The following is an 18,176-nucleotide window of genomic DNA, read 5'->3' as shown; positions in this document are numbered from 1 at the left end:
CAGCACAGCACAGCCCCCGCCGGCTCCGGCCGAGGCTCCGGCCGCGAGTCCCGACGCGGGTCCCGGCGCGGCCCCTCCGGCCTCGCCGATGCAGGAGCGGCGGTCGGACGGGTCCCCGGGCACGGAGGGCGCGGGTGCGGCCATGCCGCGGCTGTCGCTGGGCGGCCCGGGCGGGGCGGCGGGGATGTCGCTGCCGCGGCTGGAGAAGCCGATCAAACAGGCCTTCTACAACACTGGGGCGCTGCTGTTCGCGGGGCTGTGCTGCGGCGCCGCCGTCCTGGTGTACTTCATCCTGGAGGCGTTCCTGCGGCCGCTGCTCTGGGCCGTGCTCTGCGGCACCTTCCTGCACCCTTTCAAGACCTCGCTGACCGCGCTGGGGCGGCGCTGGCTCGGCCGCCTGCACCGCTCCCGCACCCCCGTGCTGCTGGCCGCCCTCCTCCTGCCCATCTGCTTCGCCAACTACGGCGTTGAGGCGCTGGGCGAGCAGGTGCTGCGGCGGCGGCGGCTCCTGCTGCTCCTGGGCGCCGGCGGGCCGCTGCTCTACGGGCTGTACTGCCTGGGCAGCTCCTTGGGTGTGCAGGTGCTGCTGGCACAGGCCGCCCACCTCATCTGCCAGGGGCTCGACTACTTCAGCAGCCAGTGGGTGAGTGAGTGTCGGCGTTCCGCACCCGTGGTTTAGTCGTGCCCCAGTTTGGAGATGCTGTTAAGTCAAAAGTGACTCAGCCCAGTTCTTGGGCAAACATCGAGGCTTGTTGAGCTCTAAGGTGTATATTAAAGTTTTGTGAAATGGCAGCTCAGCTCAGCTCCACAAGTGACCTGGCGGCGGGGAAGGCACCTTAAGGCTTGTCTCTCAGTGTACTGGGTTGTTTGGGTTTTTTTTTTTTGTTCTTAAAATACCAAGCGGTGCAAGCTCAATTTGAACGTTAAAAAGTTAAAGCTGTTTAACTGTCAAATGTTACTTGCGGTAACAAAGTCTGGGAGACTACTTTTCCCTGTTCTGTTCAGTAGGTAGACTAGTTAAAACTTCTGGCAGAACTCATTTGCACTTTGCTAGTTATAATTGAAAATGCAAAAAATACTACGTATCAGAAGCAAATGGATATGTGAAAGCATTGAAGATCAGTAAGATGAACTCTTAAATACTGATGTCCAATTGCATGCTCAGATTGCTTGGTATCAAAGACTTTAAAAGCTGCTCTATTTTTTTAAAGCAACAAAATACCCCCACCCCCTTGGGTAATAGTTTTTCTGAATGTACTGACAGAGGATATTTTGAACTATTTCTAGTGTGAATAGAATAGGCTGAAGAATGTGCTTTGTCTCTTGAAGGTAGACACTGGAGGAAGAGATCTTCTTGGCTTTCTGTTTTGAAGTGTTGTCATATGCTGGAAGATGTCAGGGGATGTGTGTTTATGGTCTGTTTTGTCCTCAGAAGTATAATTGAGACTGAGTAGTTAGAGACACATTCTCTCTTTATAAAGAGGCAAGATCCAACTGTGTTTATCTTCAGTTGAGTAGTGGCGGAATCTAAGCGTGGCTTGGTACTGATGGGAAACTAAATTGTTGCCACACAATTTACTTGATAAGTGTAAGGTTTTTCTTTGCATTAACCCACCCGCTTTATTTTTAACAAATTGGTGATATTGCTACACTAACTGACCTGACTAAGTCCAGGCTTTTATTAAAACTTTTTTAATTAAGCCATGCTTACGCTGAGTAAATATCAGGGCACTAAAGGAAGCTGCACTGATTTAACCTCATAACTATGATTGTAATGCACTGTGCATGCTCAGTGCAACTTTGTTTCACAGTCTCTGATGTTTTGGTTTTGCACTGGTGTTTCTGATTTAATGCTTGTGTTCATTGAACTGCTGTAAGATTTTACCTGGGCCAAAGATAGTAAGCTCCCAGAACTCTTCTGGCTTGAGTTCCTTCGGAAAATTTTGTGTTTGTGTCCAGGTAACTGGCCATAGACTTCCCTAAGCAAACCAGTTGCAGTAGCTTTCTAAGCAAGCTGCCTATGTTTCTTTCTCTTTATGAGAAAGAAACTGTGGGCTTTTCTTTGTAAATAACCTCAATTCAGCCTAGCATCATCTATACACTTTGCAGTGTATTCCTATTCCAGTTTTTTTTAATTTTGTGGTTACTTGATTTGCATTATCTCAGAGCTGTAGCAGGATAACTTAATTTTATCCATTCTGCTGAGGAGCCCTGAGCTGGATCAGTTAATACTATCAGCTTTAACTTCAGTTAAGCATTTTAAAGCCATTTATTTGCCACGTTATATTGCAGGATGCTATTTACATGCATATGTTCTGCTTGTTAGCTGCATAGGAATTTCAAATATTATGAGTTGGTTGCTCCATTGTACTGTTCTCTGGGATCTGAATCCTCCACGGCTCCTTCTGTATGCATGATTGTCTTGTTCCTTTCTGGTTCCCTCTGTTGTACTAGAGAAGTGAGTGGATGTCTATCATGAGAATTATGCATTTTTGGAATACTACTCTGGTGTTCTCTTATGAAAGGTATTTTTATGTTATCTACTAGGCCGTGATACAGAGACAGAAATTTTCCTCTGAAGTTCCAGGAAAAAACCCCCTGTTCTTCAAATGCAGCAATTGCATGTGATAATGACATGGTAAACTGTATGTTGGCACCAGTATGTTAAAGAGCTTTCTTGTCCTGTTGTCCTCAAATCTTGAAAAGCCATTCATAGTGTTGATGAGTGAAAGATTTGGAAGTGGCTACTGTCCTGTCTGTGGTTCTTAAGTCTCACCTGCAGTTTAGGAATTTGCAAGCTTGGGTACCTCCATGATTAGATTGTTTGATAGGTGATTGCAAAACACTGCATTTGAAGAACAAGATCTTAAGCTAGTTTACAAGCATCTCACTCTCATGGTCTCCTTTTCTTTCCCTTTGTGCTTTACAGTTCCTCCATCAGCTTTGAAGAAGCTTGCTCAAGAAATGTAGTAGTCTGCTGGGCCTTAAATTTAAAAGCTGGTTAAAAATTCCAGATGATTTCCTTGCTCTGACTCTAGCCTTCTCTATGGGTTGTTTGCAGGAGCCTTATGTAGAGGGCCCTACACGAACTTCAGTTACATATAACAGGAAATGAGAATGTTTTACTCTTTCTTTTCTTTCTTGGAAAGGAGAGGAGTTTGTCCTATAGTGGACTGAATATACCCCTACATGCTTTTATGCTGCAGCAGTTTCAGTGTGGTTCCCCTTACAGGTAGCATACCTTCTGAAGACTAACCTGGGATGACCTTGTTGCCCTAGTTTTGTAGGAAGTATGCCTGTGTCCAGCACTGTATCTAAGGTATGGGAGATTCTTCTGCTTTGTGGCAAGAGTTTGAACTCCTTTAGGCTTACGTTTTACACTTAGCAAATGACAGCTATTAGTTGTATTTTTTGTTTTGTTTTTAGAAGAGCTCACATGCTCATATTTGTTTGGAAAATGGATAGTAGATCCAAGCAGATGTAAAGAATTATACAGCTGCTCTGTGTGGCCTCTGAAGTTCATCTTAGTAAATTAAATTTGATATAATCATAATGGGCAGAATTCTCTGTAGTGAACTTGATTACAGGGCTGTCAAAATCTTTTTCTGCTGGCCAGCCTTTCTTCCTTGGTTTGTCACAAGTTATTGGTCAGAGTCAGAACTGTGTACTCCTATGTGTGTGTCAGTGTATTTTTATATCTCTGATTGTACTAGCTACAGCTCGTGTTGTTCTAGGGTTTACATGCAGTTAGAGGACTTAAACAATATTATCCTTACTACAGTGCTGGGCAAATCTTGTAACACCATTTCCCATGGTATTTCCACACTGGAATATTGTCGAAGTATGCGTTGTCTCTTTTGGCCGATGGACTGTCTGTTCCTCACGAAGGAATCTATCAAAGACATCCACCGGGGAAACCTCCTTTTGTGTTGGCACTAGATGTCAGCAGTCCTTAAGTAGCCCTTCCACACTGATATTTTCAAGCGTACTTCCTGGCAAATGCTTTGAGTCACATGCCCTGAGATGTTTGGCTTCCACAGTTTTACTGTGGAGGCAGAAAAGCATCTATGTTTTGTCAAGTTCGCCTAATGTGGCAGGTTTTCTTCTAGCAAAAGAAAGGGTTTGACCATAGTTTGACCATAATGTGGGAATAGCTACAAATGGGAAAAACACAGTTCTGATTTTTGATGTGCATACAATTTCTATTTTTTGAGTGTTTTGGGTAGCTTTTTTTTTTCCTTCTCCTTAAAGCAGGCTTGCAGGTTTCTAAAACTTGCCCAGCATAAAAAACCCCCAAACAACACCTGAAAAAGTTCTTAAATATTCTTTCCACTGTTTATAATCCTTTATTATTATGGTATCTTGGCTTATAAATCATACAGACAGGTACTGACTGTAAATATATCTTAGGAAAACCACAGGTTTTGGCTCATTTTCACAACCTGGTAGAGATAAACTGTGTAGAGACCACATGTGACCTACTTAAAAACATGATGAGGAGCGGCAGGGAAAGTCTGAGATATTGATAATGTTTTATTTTCTACTGTTGTTTTTCCCTTCCACACCCACCCTCAGTTTTGGAAGAGCATGCAGTGAAGTACCTTTCTTGAAGAGGCTTAGGAGCTTGTTTTGATTTATATGCATGAACTGTAGCCCCAAACTCTAAGCTGACACTAGCCTAAAACCTAATGATATATGCTACATAATATTAGTTATTTATTGGTATTTATATGTATTTGAACACAATGATGTTTCTTTTTCTACCACCTCTCAAAGAAATGATCATTTTGGAACTGTCCAGCAAAATTTTAACTATACTCTATATAGTAAAACAAGAAAGTGAAGAAGTTGTGTATGTTGAGGAGCCATCTCTTGCAAAAGTGTCACCATAAAGGTTTCAGAGAGTGGTATCTGTCTGCAGGGAAAGAATTTGATGTACTTCATAAAACCTCTTTTTGCAAGTGAATCTTGCTAAGCTTGATTTCTAAATAGTGTTTTTATTGTGAGTTTCTCATAAGTAACTTTTGTATTAAGACAGGAGAAGTGAGCTAAGGGAGAAATATTTTTGACATCCATAACTGCAATCTTCTGGATATCTTATATTTAATATTTTCTTTCTTAAACTCACAGTGTAGGAAACGTTGCAGGACACATTGAAAATACTTTTAACCCATGTGTGCCGGTGTAGATTTTGATGGTCAGTTTGCCCCCCCCCCCAGGTTTCAGTTATGGGTTCATACTTTTGTCCCTTCAAAAGAGGGTGATCTCAGTCAACACTATGTTTCTGTTTCATGTGGTTTAGTAGTCTGTGTGTTTTAATGCCAAACATGTTGACATGGGTATATGTCAAAGTTGGGGGTTTTAGAACAAACAGAATGGGTGCACTATTCTAGTCCTTTGGACCTGGGGCAAGGAATAACTTACTTGTGTTCACTTAGAACCTGTTTTAGGTAAATGATGGCTTCCTTAGTGAAGGGAAGAGGTGGTTGACTTTGCTCTGAGGTGAACAAAAATGATGATGATCAAACATCTCGCATGTTTGATCTGTTTGACAAAGGCTTTCTCCATGCTGAATGAAGGACAGTTACACATTCTTACTCTGCCAGACTCTACACACTGTGGGATATTTCCTCTTGTATACCAAGGAATATGCAGTATAGCCACCTAAAATTAATTTTCTGAAAATTTGAGTCAAAATGACATTTTCATAATTCATCACCCGCCTCCTTATTATCTTTTATATTGTTTATAAAACCATTTTCAAATGAACAGAAAGCTGAAGAAAACACTGATTTTTTTGAAGGCAAACACAGTTTGGTTTAGTGCTGTGTGTTGCTGCATTTTTCAAGTCCAACAGTATTCTGCTCAGCTTCTGTGGTAGGTTTGTTTTCCTTTGCCAGCCTTCATCACTGCTGAGGAGGAAGATATAGAAATGATGAACTTGTATCATAAAATCACTTCTTTGAACCAGCTTTGCACTACAGCACAGTTCTAAAAGTTTGAGAAAGTGCTGTGTTAATGTGTAGTCAATGTGTTTATAAGGATTTTCTATTTTAAGAAAAAACAATGAAAATCTCTATTTTCAAATGAAAATTTTATTTTAAAATGCTAAAGGGAAGTGATGAGGTAGTTAGGGCCTTTTTCTTGGTTCAAAATGCTGAAACAAACTGGAAAATAGAAAGCAATTTAATTAAATCTGTAGTTTCATCAAGCAGTTTTAAATTTAAATCTCAATTAAAAAAACAAACAACAAACCAAAACATAAACCAAACCCTAAAAACCTTGCTGTATGATTTTCAAGTTGAAAAGAGCAGCCTGGAAAAAAATACCACTTCAAAATGGCCAAGGGAGACTGTAGACAACTAGAAAACGAGAGTTGAAACACCTCATTTAGTAGGTCCTGACTTGTTAAAAACTGAAAAATTTTGGAAAGTTGGCAGGGCATATATCAAAAGAAGTAGCTGTTAGTTAATCTTCTCAGTCTTCACTGTTGTGTTTACTGTGAGGTGGTTCATAGAATCATAGAATATCCTGAGTTGGAGGGGGCCCACAAGGAGCATTGAAATACAACTCCAGGCACTGCATAGGACCACCCCAAGAATCACACCATTTGCCTGAGAAGGCACATGAAGCAGGTAGGGAATGTGTTTGCTGCCATATGTTACGTTGTTGGGGCAACATTCCAAGAAAGACTAAATCATTCCAACAGCTTTGCTACCAGTGAAGAACTGTTCTTGCTTATCCCACTTCTGACATATGCTTCAGTTGCCCTGTCATATTTCTGTGAGCCTGTTTTGCTATAACTGAATTACAGATAGTTTTTTATGAGCTTAGGGAGCTTGAGCTGGCTGGATGAATGTTAAACCCGTTGTGCAGAAGAGGTGGGACCGCCCAACTGGCAGTAAGAGAGAATGAACTGCCGCTTTCAGTAGCAGTGAGCTATTAAATGAGCTCATCTGTTAAACCTCCCTCTTTGAGATTAACTTGTTGATAGGAAAGAAAGGGAGGGAACCGTGTAGATAAAGGATTTTACTCTCCAATATAAATCAATATAAACGTTGTCAAAAGTTGAGTTTGAGTTTGTTCTTGAAAACTGATGCCAAGGCCAAACGAGTGGCTCAGATTTTCAAATCTTTCAACTTGAACAGTAACGGGAAATAGACTTTCAGTAACGTCGGTGATATGGTCATTCTGATGAATCCTAGGCTTTCCAAAATTAAAATTTAAAAGAAAAATCACTGAAGCAGATGATTGTGTTTAACATAAAAGCTTAATCTTTCTATGGTGTAATTTTGCCTCCAGTTGGCAATTTAAAGAGAAATGAAGCCCTTCAGAACTTGTCTAAGGCATCTTTAAATCTGGCCTCTTAAATTTACCACTTTAACACAGAAATAGATGCCAAAATCCAAGAACTGCAGTCTTACGTCTATTTGTTCAGGGAAGCAGGTGGTTTTACTTCAAAGGCAAAACAATATTTTGTTCAATTTTTGAGGGATGCTACAAAATACAAAGCAGGTGTGGAAAATGAGGTCTTTACTGTCTGTTCACACAATTAAGATAACATTTGTAAATAACAATTGTGATTGAGTAGTGATTCAAAATCTCAGAGTACATGGTGAAACAGGCATCTGCAAACTGACTACAGCTTGATAAATCAATAGTTTATGGTAGCTAATGCATTCTGTGAAGTCTGAAATGTATGAATTAGTTACCTGGTTAGCTCTATACTCTTTTAAATCAAATTTATAGACATTTTGGTCTAGCATAGAATTTTATCAATTCCAGTTTCATTGCAATAATAGAAGTAGCTTAATTTTAATGAAAGTAGTCAATATCTTTTATTTTTTCTTTCAATTATGTCAGTTCTTGAGAAGGACATATAGTAGTAAAGAGGCTATTTATATTCTCATTGTCTTGAAGCCAAAACCTTTGGAGACCATCCTGAAAAAGTGGGAAAGATTATGTAATATGCCTTTAAAGAGTTAAGAAAAAAACAGTATGCTATTGCCAAGTCAGTATGGGATGAAATCCTAGTCCGTGTCAATTTAGCTTAATTTGCTTTGTAAGTTGCTTTCAACTATGAATTGTTGGAAGTAGGCTACCCTAGTTCCTGTGCAGTGATTCTTGAAGTGTAGGAAAGTGCTTGGCCATCACATCAACCAATAAAGAGTGTCACTGAAATTAAACTTTTGTCACCAGTCGGTTGACTACATAGGCTTTTTTTACACTGCTTCAGGATTGTTATTGTTTGATCTCTGGAACAAGGCAACTTGTTTATTTTAAAGTAAGCTATTACTCTCTATTCAGTAGAAATAAATACTTTTACTTGGGTCGTTTGCTAAGCTTTTAGAAATGAGAACTGGTCGATTATTTTAACTTACAACACAAAAGATTATTGAATACCTAAACCCTGTGATGTTCAGCTACATGCATGGCTAAAAGTGCAATGTGTTTGGCTTTGTTGGCTGTTAAACAGTTTTACTCCCTCTTAGCCTCCTACTTTTGGCTTGGTTTTATTCAGACAGTTTAAATTACTGAACATACTGAGTCTCCCATTTGTAATTTGTCATTAAATTTAAAAACTAAAGAGAAAAATCTACTTGATGCTGGAAGATTTGTCATACAAAGGTGCTATGTAGCTGATGTTAGCAAGTAGGATAGCATCTTTGTGATGAGTTACCTCTTGCAATTACAGCTGTGCTGCCCATGCCTTGTGACTGAATTCGTTACAAACCTATGCTGTTAAAGGAGTGCTGCTGTGCATTTCCAATAAAAATTTTTGTTTGTTTATGACTTTAGTCTTAATGTCCATGGGTTATATTAGTTTTAAACATTTGTCTTGAGTCCACACTTGGCCATAAGCTATTTGGAGCTGTATTGATGAAAAGCTAGAGCTAGGTAGCAGGGAAAAAAGTTAGCGATCTGCTTTGCTTAGAAAGATTAGTATGGAAAGGGTATACCTTTGTTCACATATCTTAAGCGGTTTTAAATTACTTTACATGTGTGATCATTCCCTCTGAAGTTACCAGAGACCATGACTGCTTGTCTGTTTGATTCAGTACAGTTAAGATTTCCTCTACACCAGTTAAATAAATGGAAGTAGTTGTACAAACCTGCTTTTCACAGGGACTCTTGCATCTTCAGCATGAGGCAGATAGTGCAAGGTAAAGAGGTGAAAACTCTTTCTGTGTTCTGCCTTATTACTTGTTCTGTATCTCTGCCTGTGCATTCTTACTTCTTACAGTGATGTCTGATTCAGCAAATTCTGTTAATAGAAATTCTCTTAAAAATACATTGGGATTTATGGACTTATAAGTGTAAATTTGAAGGTGGGTTTAACTAGTTATGGATAGGGAATGTTTGTTGAATTTGAGCCAGAAATGTCTTTATTAATTTTAAGAATGCAACACTGAGTCTTTATTTTTGCAGGTTTTTGTACTTCTTTTATTTCATACCTTCTCCTGAGTAGCAGCTTTTCACTTCCTGTTGCCACTGCTTCCTTTTTTTCAGCATTTTCAAGCTCAAATTCTTCATCTCAGGATTCATAATTAGAATTCTGTATTGTGACTTATCTGATAAGCAAAGTTGTAGAAGGCAGTTAGAAGCAGCAAACCCCAAATGACCGCTTCTGTTTCTTGATATGCTGCCGCTGATGCCTTCTCGTCTCCTTGTTTTTTTTAGTTAAATATATGATAAATTTACATGTTATAAGTCATTTAAAGGCATCTCTGTTTTGTGGACCAACACTGCTGAGGAACAGCAGTTTTTCCCTTGCTTCCTAATGGCTTCTTTGGCTTAAAGCTCCTTTTGTCCCTTTGGATGGGAACACAGGAGCTGGCAAACTGCTCTGTGCTGAAACGAGTGGTGCTGTGCTCCGTCTTCTCGTGGCCCTATGGGTGCCACTGATGACCCTGTTTCATTTAGATTCTCACCTTTAGATAATAATTCCAGAGTAGTTGCTTGATCACCTTCCTTTGGGGTTTGTGCCCGGCAAAGCATCTATACCCCCCGCGTTAGAACCGTACTAGCCTGCCCTTATGCTTCACACTGAGTTTATATTTCTCCTGCATGGAGAAAAAAACTCTTGTAATTGACTGAAATGTGGGCTTCTTAAAGACTGCGAAGCTGAGTTCAGTTCTCTCTATATGGCAGTTATGGGGTTGTGCATGTGTGTACACACATACATGAGTACAACAGAGCTCTGTTTTCATATGTGTATCCATACCTATGTGTATCTTTTTCTTACAGATATGGACATTGGTAGTTGGTTACCTTCTGATGGTTTCATTCAAGTGGAATATAAGCACTGAACGTTACTTAAAAGCAGTCTCTGTTCCTGTTTGGATTATGCTGCTCTTTCACTTAGGTGAGTAACTAGAAGTCATTATTTTGATGCGTTCGTGGGGGTTCTGTCAACAAAGCTCCTCCTCTGCTTTCCTGGTGAATCTGTATAATGGAGTCTTGGCTGAAGTGCACACTGTTTTCTCTGCTCAGTAATTCTGGCTGCATGTGTCCAGAAGGGAACATTGGAGTAGGGAATGGGAAGGTATCAAGATGCTGAGCAACATATGTCTTCTGCTCCTTCTACCTAGTTTATACTTCTCATGGTTTTCCATGAGAAAAACTTCTTGTACTTCTCACGGTTTTCCCTTATTTGATAGATGGACCAGATACTTACTCCTTGACATTGAGGAAAGGCTAGGGTAACATGTGGGTGGCTTTAGACTTTCACTTGTGATGGTATTATTATTATTGTGTTGACAGCCTGCTATTAACCAAGGCTGAAGCTGTAAAATGCATTTAATAGTAGTAGTAGCTGAATAGCCAAGGCCTGAGAAGGCCCTGCTCTATCCCACTCTGTGGAGATCTAACACGAATACACATTTTAGGGGGGAACTTGATCTGCCTCATATCTAAAATATTTTCATTTTGTGTGTATTTTCATGTGATTTTGCAAGTTGTTTTTAAAGTTGTTTTCTGTATCAGCATAGTTTAAATTCACTTAAGTTAGGAACAGTAACAACTTGATTTATTCATTGAGAAACTTGTTCACCTGTGTTTTCTATTCTTCCTTTTCTTGCATATGGAAAACTTGTTTGTTTTAAGACACTTCTTAGTCTTTGCCTAGGTTGTTCTTGGTTGATGTGGTGCCTTTCCAGGTTTTGCTGAATGTAGAGTTTATTAATGGTGTCATTTTTCTTATTAAAAAAAAAATCCCAACACTGTGTCTTTCAGCTTCTGTGGCAGGTTCCTGGAGAATTCCTGTGTTTCTGGTTATAGTTGTTCTGATGACTGTAGGCATGTTGCATGAACAGCAGAATGGAAAGGAGTCTTCTGGTAAGAACAAGTCACTGTTTCTTTTATTGTTGGAGGCAAAAGTTCTATAAAGTCATGTGAAAGAATCTGGACCCTGTAAATTCAATAGCACATGGATTTCAAGAATTTACTATGAGATTTTTAGTATGTTTGTTTCAAAGTGGTTTACTAGAGATGAAGTGAATCTTTGATTCTTTACAGAAAATGATTACAATGGACTGGTATTTCCTTACTATGGTAAAGTAGTGACTCATTATTAAACCCGAGTTTCAAGCATAAACGTAGCCTGTGATTTTTGAAATCAGAGGATAATTTTGAAAGAAATGAGCAATATAGGTTTAGTAGCTCCTATGATACTGAGTATGAGAGAAACTGAGACAACTCTATTCAGGAAGTTTCTTATATCCAATCATTCATTTTTAAAATACCAGTTTCTCAAAGTAATGGTTTGTGTTAAGACTTTGGAAGAATAGGTTTTGCCAGTTGTGAGTCAGTTTTGCAAAAAATAAACATCAGTTGTTCCTGGTGAAGAAAACTTTTTTCCTGTCTTGCTGTTTTAGTTGGTTAGTAAAACTGATTAATTGGTATAAAAAGTTTTTGAATGATCAGACTAACAGCAACCACAAATTATTTGGTTGGTAGCAGTTCATTAGCAAGAAAAGCACTAAGCAAATAACTGGTTTTGAGTTTTGGCACCAAAAATTGTGTTTAATACTAAAATTAATGGCACTCATTCCTGTTTGGTCATACTGAGTACATATAATGCATACTAAAAAATAACAGGGTCTATCCATATAATTTCTGTTGCTTGGCAGCTTCAGTGGGTATCAAACAGAAAATAAAACATTTTAAGACTTAAGCTTTTCTTTATTCACATACACATATATATTTTACAGGGGCAGAGCTTCCTGGTCAGATGATTTCCATTGCTGCTTCAACAATTGCCATGGCAATTTCAATGACAGAAGATGAGTCTAATAATGAACATTCCTCCCAACCCTCAGGTGACTGAATACTCTGTAAGAAACATTTGAATTTGCTCTAAAGGCATGAAATTGGAGGGAATTAAGAACAAATTTCCAAATATTACCTATCGCTTAATTCTGTCCAAAATAGTACATTTAAACTTCCCTTATGAATCAGGTTTATCTGTTTATAAAAATGTTAAGAAGATGATAAAATAAAAGCTGTTGTGCAAAGGATAGTTTGTGTGGCTGGCTGTACGTTTTGAAGGCCTGACTAGAAGGATTTATTATGGTTTTGGTTTTTTTTTCAGTGATTTTTTTCTTGTTCTTTATTATTATTTTTTTTTGTTTTCCTAGCCTTTTGATTTGTTGGCAGTTACATGATATAACTGGGTTTTTCCACCAGGTACAGACAGACTGGAATAATTTTTGTATACATCATAGTGAGAAAAAAAACCACTTTAACCATGTCGTGATCAAAGTCCCTCCTATAGCAAGTTTACTTGACACTGTAGCTTGAGTCACATTATACTTTCACTTGCAATAACACAACTGGCTTGAAAGAGCTGCAAAGAAGGTGTTTAGATGTCCATCACTGCTTTTGAACCTTACCTTCATTTTTGGGTTCATCTTTGATGGAATGCTATACTAGAAAATTAAGCTATTATTGAGATCTCTGGAAAAAGTTTCGTCCATTTCCTGGAAGTAAACCAAACAGATCATTCAACTTGAGAGAAAGTGAAATTCCAAAACTTATTTTTTAAATGTGAGAAGGGCAGCTTTAGACAACTTACTCTTTTCTTACCTTTGTTTCTACATTTTATGTGACTATAGTCAAAATACCATCTTTAATTTTGGAAATGAGGTTTTTGGGGGTTTTTTTGAGTTGAATTTTGAAATCTGGTCAAGCAACAGGCAACAAAAAAAACCCAGGCTATGTAAGTGGTTGTGTTCTTTTTTGCTTTTTTTTTTAAGTTACCAATTTTAATTTTTTCACTTCTTTAAGACAGTTTTTGTTCTGTTTTTAAGAAAACTACAGCAGTTTTAAAAAAGTGTCTTTTACAGTGAATGTTTTTTTGACTTATCTTCTTGAAACAGTTAACCAGATGGGTCTTTTTGTCTTGCAAATTCTGTTATTGTTTTCCTGTACAGCAGGAAAAGAACAAATGTGGAGTTTCCTGTTAACTCCTAACAATAGTTAAAATACTTTTGCAACAGTCTGTTGGAAATTAGCATTCTATTCTGTGATATATTAAGCATAAGTTTGGCCATCTTTGGTTTGGATCTTTTGTGAATGGTGATGAAACATTATTCTTGTACAGCAAAAGGTTTTACCTACAGGCTTAAGAACCTACAACTTTTTTGGTTCTCCTTATACTATACTAAATCAATTGTAGAACAATCAATACTTGGTTTTTACTGTTCTCCATGTGGCTTAAATTTGTTCATTGAAAGACTGTGCGGGGAAATAAGCTGTGTTGATTTTATAGTTTTTTCTGAACACTCATGTTTTTCCATATTTTGTTGTCGAATACTGGTATGTTGTACTGGAGGCAAGGAGTTTAATGATACCGGTGCAGGTGGTCTAAGTGGTCCTTCCTGGTATTCCAGGAGTTTCCACAATATACAGCAAAGGAGGAGTCTGCACCTTATGAAGCAGATACCACTGCAGTACTTTTTAGGAAAGATTCTGTTGTCTTGTTGGCTTTGGCTATGATAGATACTGAAATCCTTAAATGTATTCATGACTCTTACTCTCCCTTTTGCCCTCTGCTTCTTTAATTTCTTAAAAAAACGCACATAAAAATATTTTTCTCTTGAAATTGTGAAAAGATGTGGACAACTCTCTGTTAATGCTGCTGGGTTTTTTTCTTCTTGGAGATGAGAATAATTCAAAATTCTATGACAGCAAGAAGTTGACATGACAAAGAACGTATTGTCTAAATTAAAATAATGTGTCTTAATAGGACAACCTGAAAATTTGCTTTTTTTGTTGTTATTATATTCAAAGAACTACCATGCATTCAGATTTTGCTATAATTCTTTACTGAGTATCTATTAACTGTTTAGACTGTCATACTTTCATTGGTTGGAATATAGAAAGGTGTTTTTCAGGTTTCATCTCAAAATATCATGAAGCACACTAAATGAGATTTTACAGAATCCAAAGTTACTCTGAATCACTATACTGATAGGTCTTTTTTCCCCATTTGCATTGACAAAGGCACTCATGCCTTGGTTTGTAGAGCAGATGTTGCCCAGAGAATGTGACTTCTTTAATTTGCAAAAATTTTGATGGCTTTCTGGGCGGATCACCTTTGTGAACTGACTTAGGATGCAATCATCTGAATGGCAGTTCTGATGCAGGTGTGTGTTTGTCATGGGGAGAATACTGGGTCATTGACAGTGCCGGTTTAGTTCTGCGTAAAGTGCTGTGGAACTGCATTCTGAAGAAGTGTTCATGTCTTCAGGTCCCCTAAGATTTTTTTAGTTCTCCCCCCCAAGCTCTTTCCCATTTGTTTTGCATTCTGTGTACAGTTTGCTTAATAGGGAAACTGTAAGAGAATAAGGCTGTTTGATTGCTATTGCTCTTAACATTACTGTTGTTGTTATTCAGTTAAGATTTTCTTCATTGCAAGAAAAAGTGTATCAAATTTTTCATTACCAAAAGAAGGAATTTTTTTATTTCATGAAGATGACTCTACTAAGGACTTTTTTGGGCAAAAAATGTTGAATAACTTTAATCTTAGGCATAGACTTCAGCTTATTGTTCTGTTTTAGCTTTTAGCGCTTCCTTTTCTTTGATAAATATTTGAGTTTCTGTTTGTTGGAATGTTACTTTTTATGTTGACTGTATTAATTTCGGAGAAAAAAAGTAAGAAGTGTTCAGTAAGTTGAATTGATAGAGGAGATATAGTTATGGATACACTGCTTCCAAATTTGTGTTCCTTTGATGCATCCATTTGTTTCTGTTAGTACTCTTCTGCTTCATTAAAAACAGGCTGAGAAGTACAGGGGAATCATAGACCCTCTTTCATATGACAAAAACAGTTTGTCTTTTTAGGAAAATTTCTGTTTGCAGGTAACTTTTTCTCTCCTCTTATGAAAAATTAACTTGTGTCTTTTTCTCGAAAGTATAGTTTGTGTGGTAGGGCTGGCCATCATCCCTTTGAGACATGTCCTGATTTGCCAAGAACCACCCCACCAGAAGCTTCTGCTGTGTTCAGCTGCTTGCAGAGTTCCTTCTTTCACATTGCATGCTGTAATTCCAGCATTCTGAAGTTCCACCAAATACATAAACAGCAACCAGCTGATGTTTGTCATCATCCCAGTGTCCATCAGTTGGGTGAATCAATAGATCTGCATTATTGTATTAGTGTGGTGGGGAATGTGTTTATAAGCTCTAAAAATAGTTCCACTTACTTGTAGAACACCAGTGCAGACTTCTGCAGCAAAAGAAGAGTGTTCATCCAGTGTGTGAGGATGCGGAGTTTGTCACTTACCACCACTGTACACGTATGACAAATCGGTCTTGTCTTTTTGCACATTCAGGCTGTCATGCTTTAGGCTAGAAATGGCTTTAGTGACACATTGCAGCTAAAAACACGTGTGTGGAACACAAATTGTTTGACTGATGTGCATGCAGTGTGTTGTACAGTTTTTACAGCAGTTTTTCTTCATGGGAGAAGATGTGTCGATGTGACACAAATCCAGTGAAAGGGTTATGTTCATTGTTTATCAACTGTGGTATGTATCAGCATAATAAATTGCCTTTTATTCTTCAGCATAGAGTGACTTCTTGGGTTTTCCTCTGTGTGTGTTCCTCCACTATGGCTGCAAATTTTTCTCAAGTAGTGGCGTGTTGGAAATGTGTGCGTTTTGACACCAGCACGGAGACTCAGCAAAAGTTAACACTAGTGTTCTCAGGGAGAGATTCTACGTAGAATGGCTGAAGATGGATTTGGTGTCACTCATACTAGGCAGACTTGCCAACAAGAAAGTTAAATAAATAATAAATTGCCATGTTCTGTATACAAGAATTTTAATTTGACCATAATATTTTTACATGAAATTACTACTTACTGTTCATGTATAAGGGTCTTTAACACATTGGTTCACATTTTCTAATTGAATTTCATGTGTGCTAACTTTGGAGTGAGAGGATGACAACATTTGTTACCCACTAATTTATGCTTGGTGTTACTAATGTGTGTTACACAAGCAAGGAATTTATGATCACAGTGTGAGTGCTATGTTTGTGTTGTAAGTGTTCAGGAAAAGTAGTAGTATAGTAAGAAATTGGTAAGGTACAAGCTTTCTTTTCAATGTATGCTCTATAATTTTTATTTTGTTTAAATGAACTTTGAGCGAATCTAAGATTCCTTTTTGAGTACTTGAAGTAAAGGGAAATCGAAGATTAATTTTAAGACTTCAGATTTCTTTTAGAAGTGAATTATATTTCATGTTTTTCATGGTTTTATGGTTCTTTGATAAAATATATTTGGCTTGTAATTTGTCTGCAGTGACAGGAGGCCTCTTAGAGCAACTTTTCTTCTTTCCTTCTCCCAGCACTACTTGGCATGGTGTTGCGGGATGTGGGAGAGCTTACATAGCCCTATTCTGACTTTTCAAAATGCAGATCAGTGCCAAGGCTGTCTTTTACAGAAATTACCAAAACCACCCAACCCCAAAACAAACAGCAAAACACAGCTCTCTGCCCTCCTCCTTCACCACAGAAAAAAAAAGTTAATTTAGGAATAGGGAGCTATTCTATTTTGTGGTGAATATTAATGTGATAATTTCCTCTTCTTTGTTTGCATGTGTTTGTTTTAGGAGCAACAGAAGGTGATCAGCCTCCACGTGCTGCACCATCTATCTCCTCCTCTTCATCTTCTTCTGGGAACAGACAAAGACCTGAGATTGGATCTTTTCTTAGAAAAAAGAAAACGAGTGATATTTACTTTGTTACACTTGTGTGGGCCATCGTCATTGTTCAGATCTGGCTAAATTTTTGGATTGTGCAACTATTGCCAGTGCCTTTTGCAGGTAATAATCCAATTATTAGAAATATTTGTTAAATGATGACTTTAGTAACCTTAGGCGCTGTGTTAGATAAAATAGAAGGAAAGGCTTGTAGGCTTGTATGAGTTTTAATTTAAAACTTTTTCAAGACTTGTTAAGATGAATTTTAGCTTCAGATAGGAAGATTGATGTGCACTGTCTGTTACAATGTAGTGGACAACTCTGTAAAATTGCTTTGTCTGTTGACTGTTGTAGTTACTTGAAATAATGGAGTGCCATATCTTACGTCGTAAAAATACTTCTAGTTTAGAGAAGTTAGTTTTTCTTCCTTTTGTTGTCTTCTCTTTCATATTTTTGCACCTATAATAAAGAATATTTCAGCTGTTATTCAATAGTGAAGTTTTGCTCATGTTAACTTTTAATTTCTATGAAAAATAGGTTGCTAGGCTCTGTGGGCAAGTTGGGTTGGCCGAGCCAAGTGGCCAAATACTCACAAAACCAATCACTCTTCCTGTCTTTTAATGTGGGCTTATCCATGAGCTGCAGTCCCTTTCTTATGGAGGTACCAGCTCAGGCCTCCTATCCCTAGACCACAGTCCCTTCAAGATGTATACCTGCTCCAGCATGGGTCCTCCACAGGCTCTGGTCCCTCTGAGTGGCGTGCCTGTTTCATTGTGGAACGTCTGCTTCCCTGGCCTTTTTATTGCCTCTGTTCATCCCTCTGTTCCTTCTTTCTCTCTAGTCACTTGTTCTTTCTATGTTCCTTCCTCTTCTCCTTGTCTGGTGTTTTGTGCCCTTTCTTAAATACTTTTTCACCAAAGCACCACACATCTGTGCCTGCAGGGCTCAGCTTTGGCCTGTGATGAATCTGTT

General features: G+C 38.4%; 1 protein-coding gene across 2 annotated transcripts in view; it reads left to right on the top strand.

Annotated features, from left to right (window-relative positions):
- The first annotated feature begins 73 nt into the window (after positions 1–73).
- TMEM245 (transmembrane protein 245) overlaps positions 74–18,176 on the top strand; it is an 81,414-nt gene continuing 63,311 nt past the window's right edge. Inside the window, exons 1-5 of one of the 2 annotated variants that reach the window (XM_017814907.1) lie at positions 74–643; positions 10,249–10,366; positions 11,236–11,337; positions 12,213–12,320; positions 17,115–17,327. In XM_017814907.1, the coding sequence (XP_017670396.1) occupies positions 89–643; positions 10,249–10,366; positions 11,236–11,337; positions 12,213–12,320; positions 17,115–17,327 (1,096 nt within the window). In that variant the 5' untranslated portion in view covers positions 74–88. The remainder of the gene's footprint in view (positions 644–10,248; positions 10,367–11,235; positions 11,338–12,212; positions 12,321–17,114; positions 17,328–18,176) is intronic. The other variant, XM_017814906.1, reaches the window with a different exon arrangement.

Source organism: Lepidothrix coronata, unplaced genomic scaffold (assembly GCF_001604755.1).
Source record: "Lepidothrix coronata isolate B3197 unplaced genomic scaffold, Lepidothrix_coronata-1.0 Scaffold47, whole genome shotgun sequence".
NCBI lineage: Eukaryota > Metazoa > Chordata > Aves > Passeriformes > Pipridae > Lepidothrix > Lepidothrix coronata.
The sequence above is the reverse complement of the archived record's forward strand: the minus strand, read 5'-3'. Positions and strand labels throughout refer to the sequence as shown.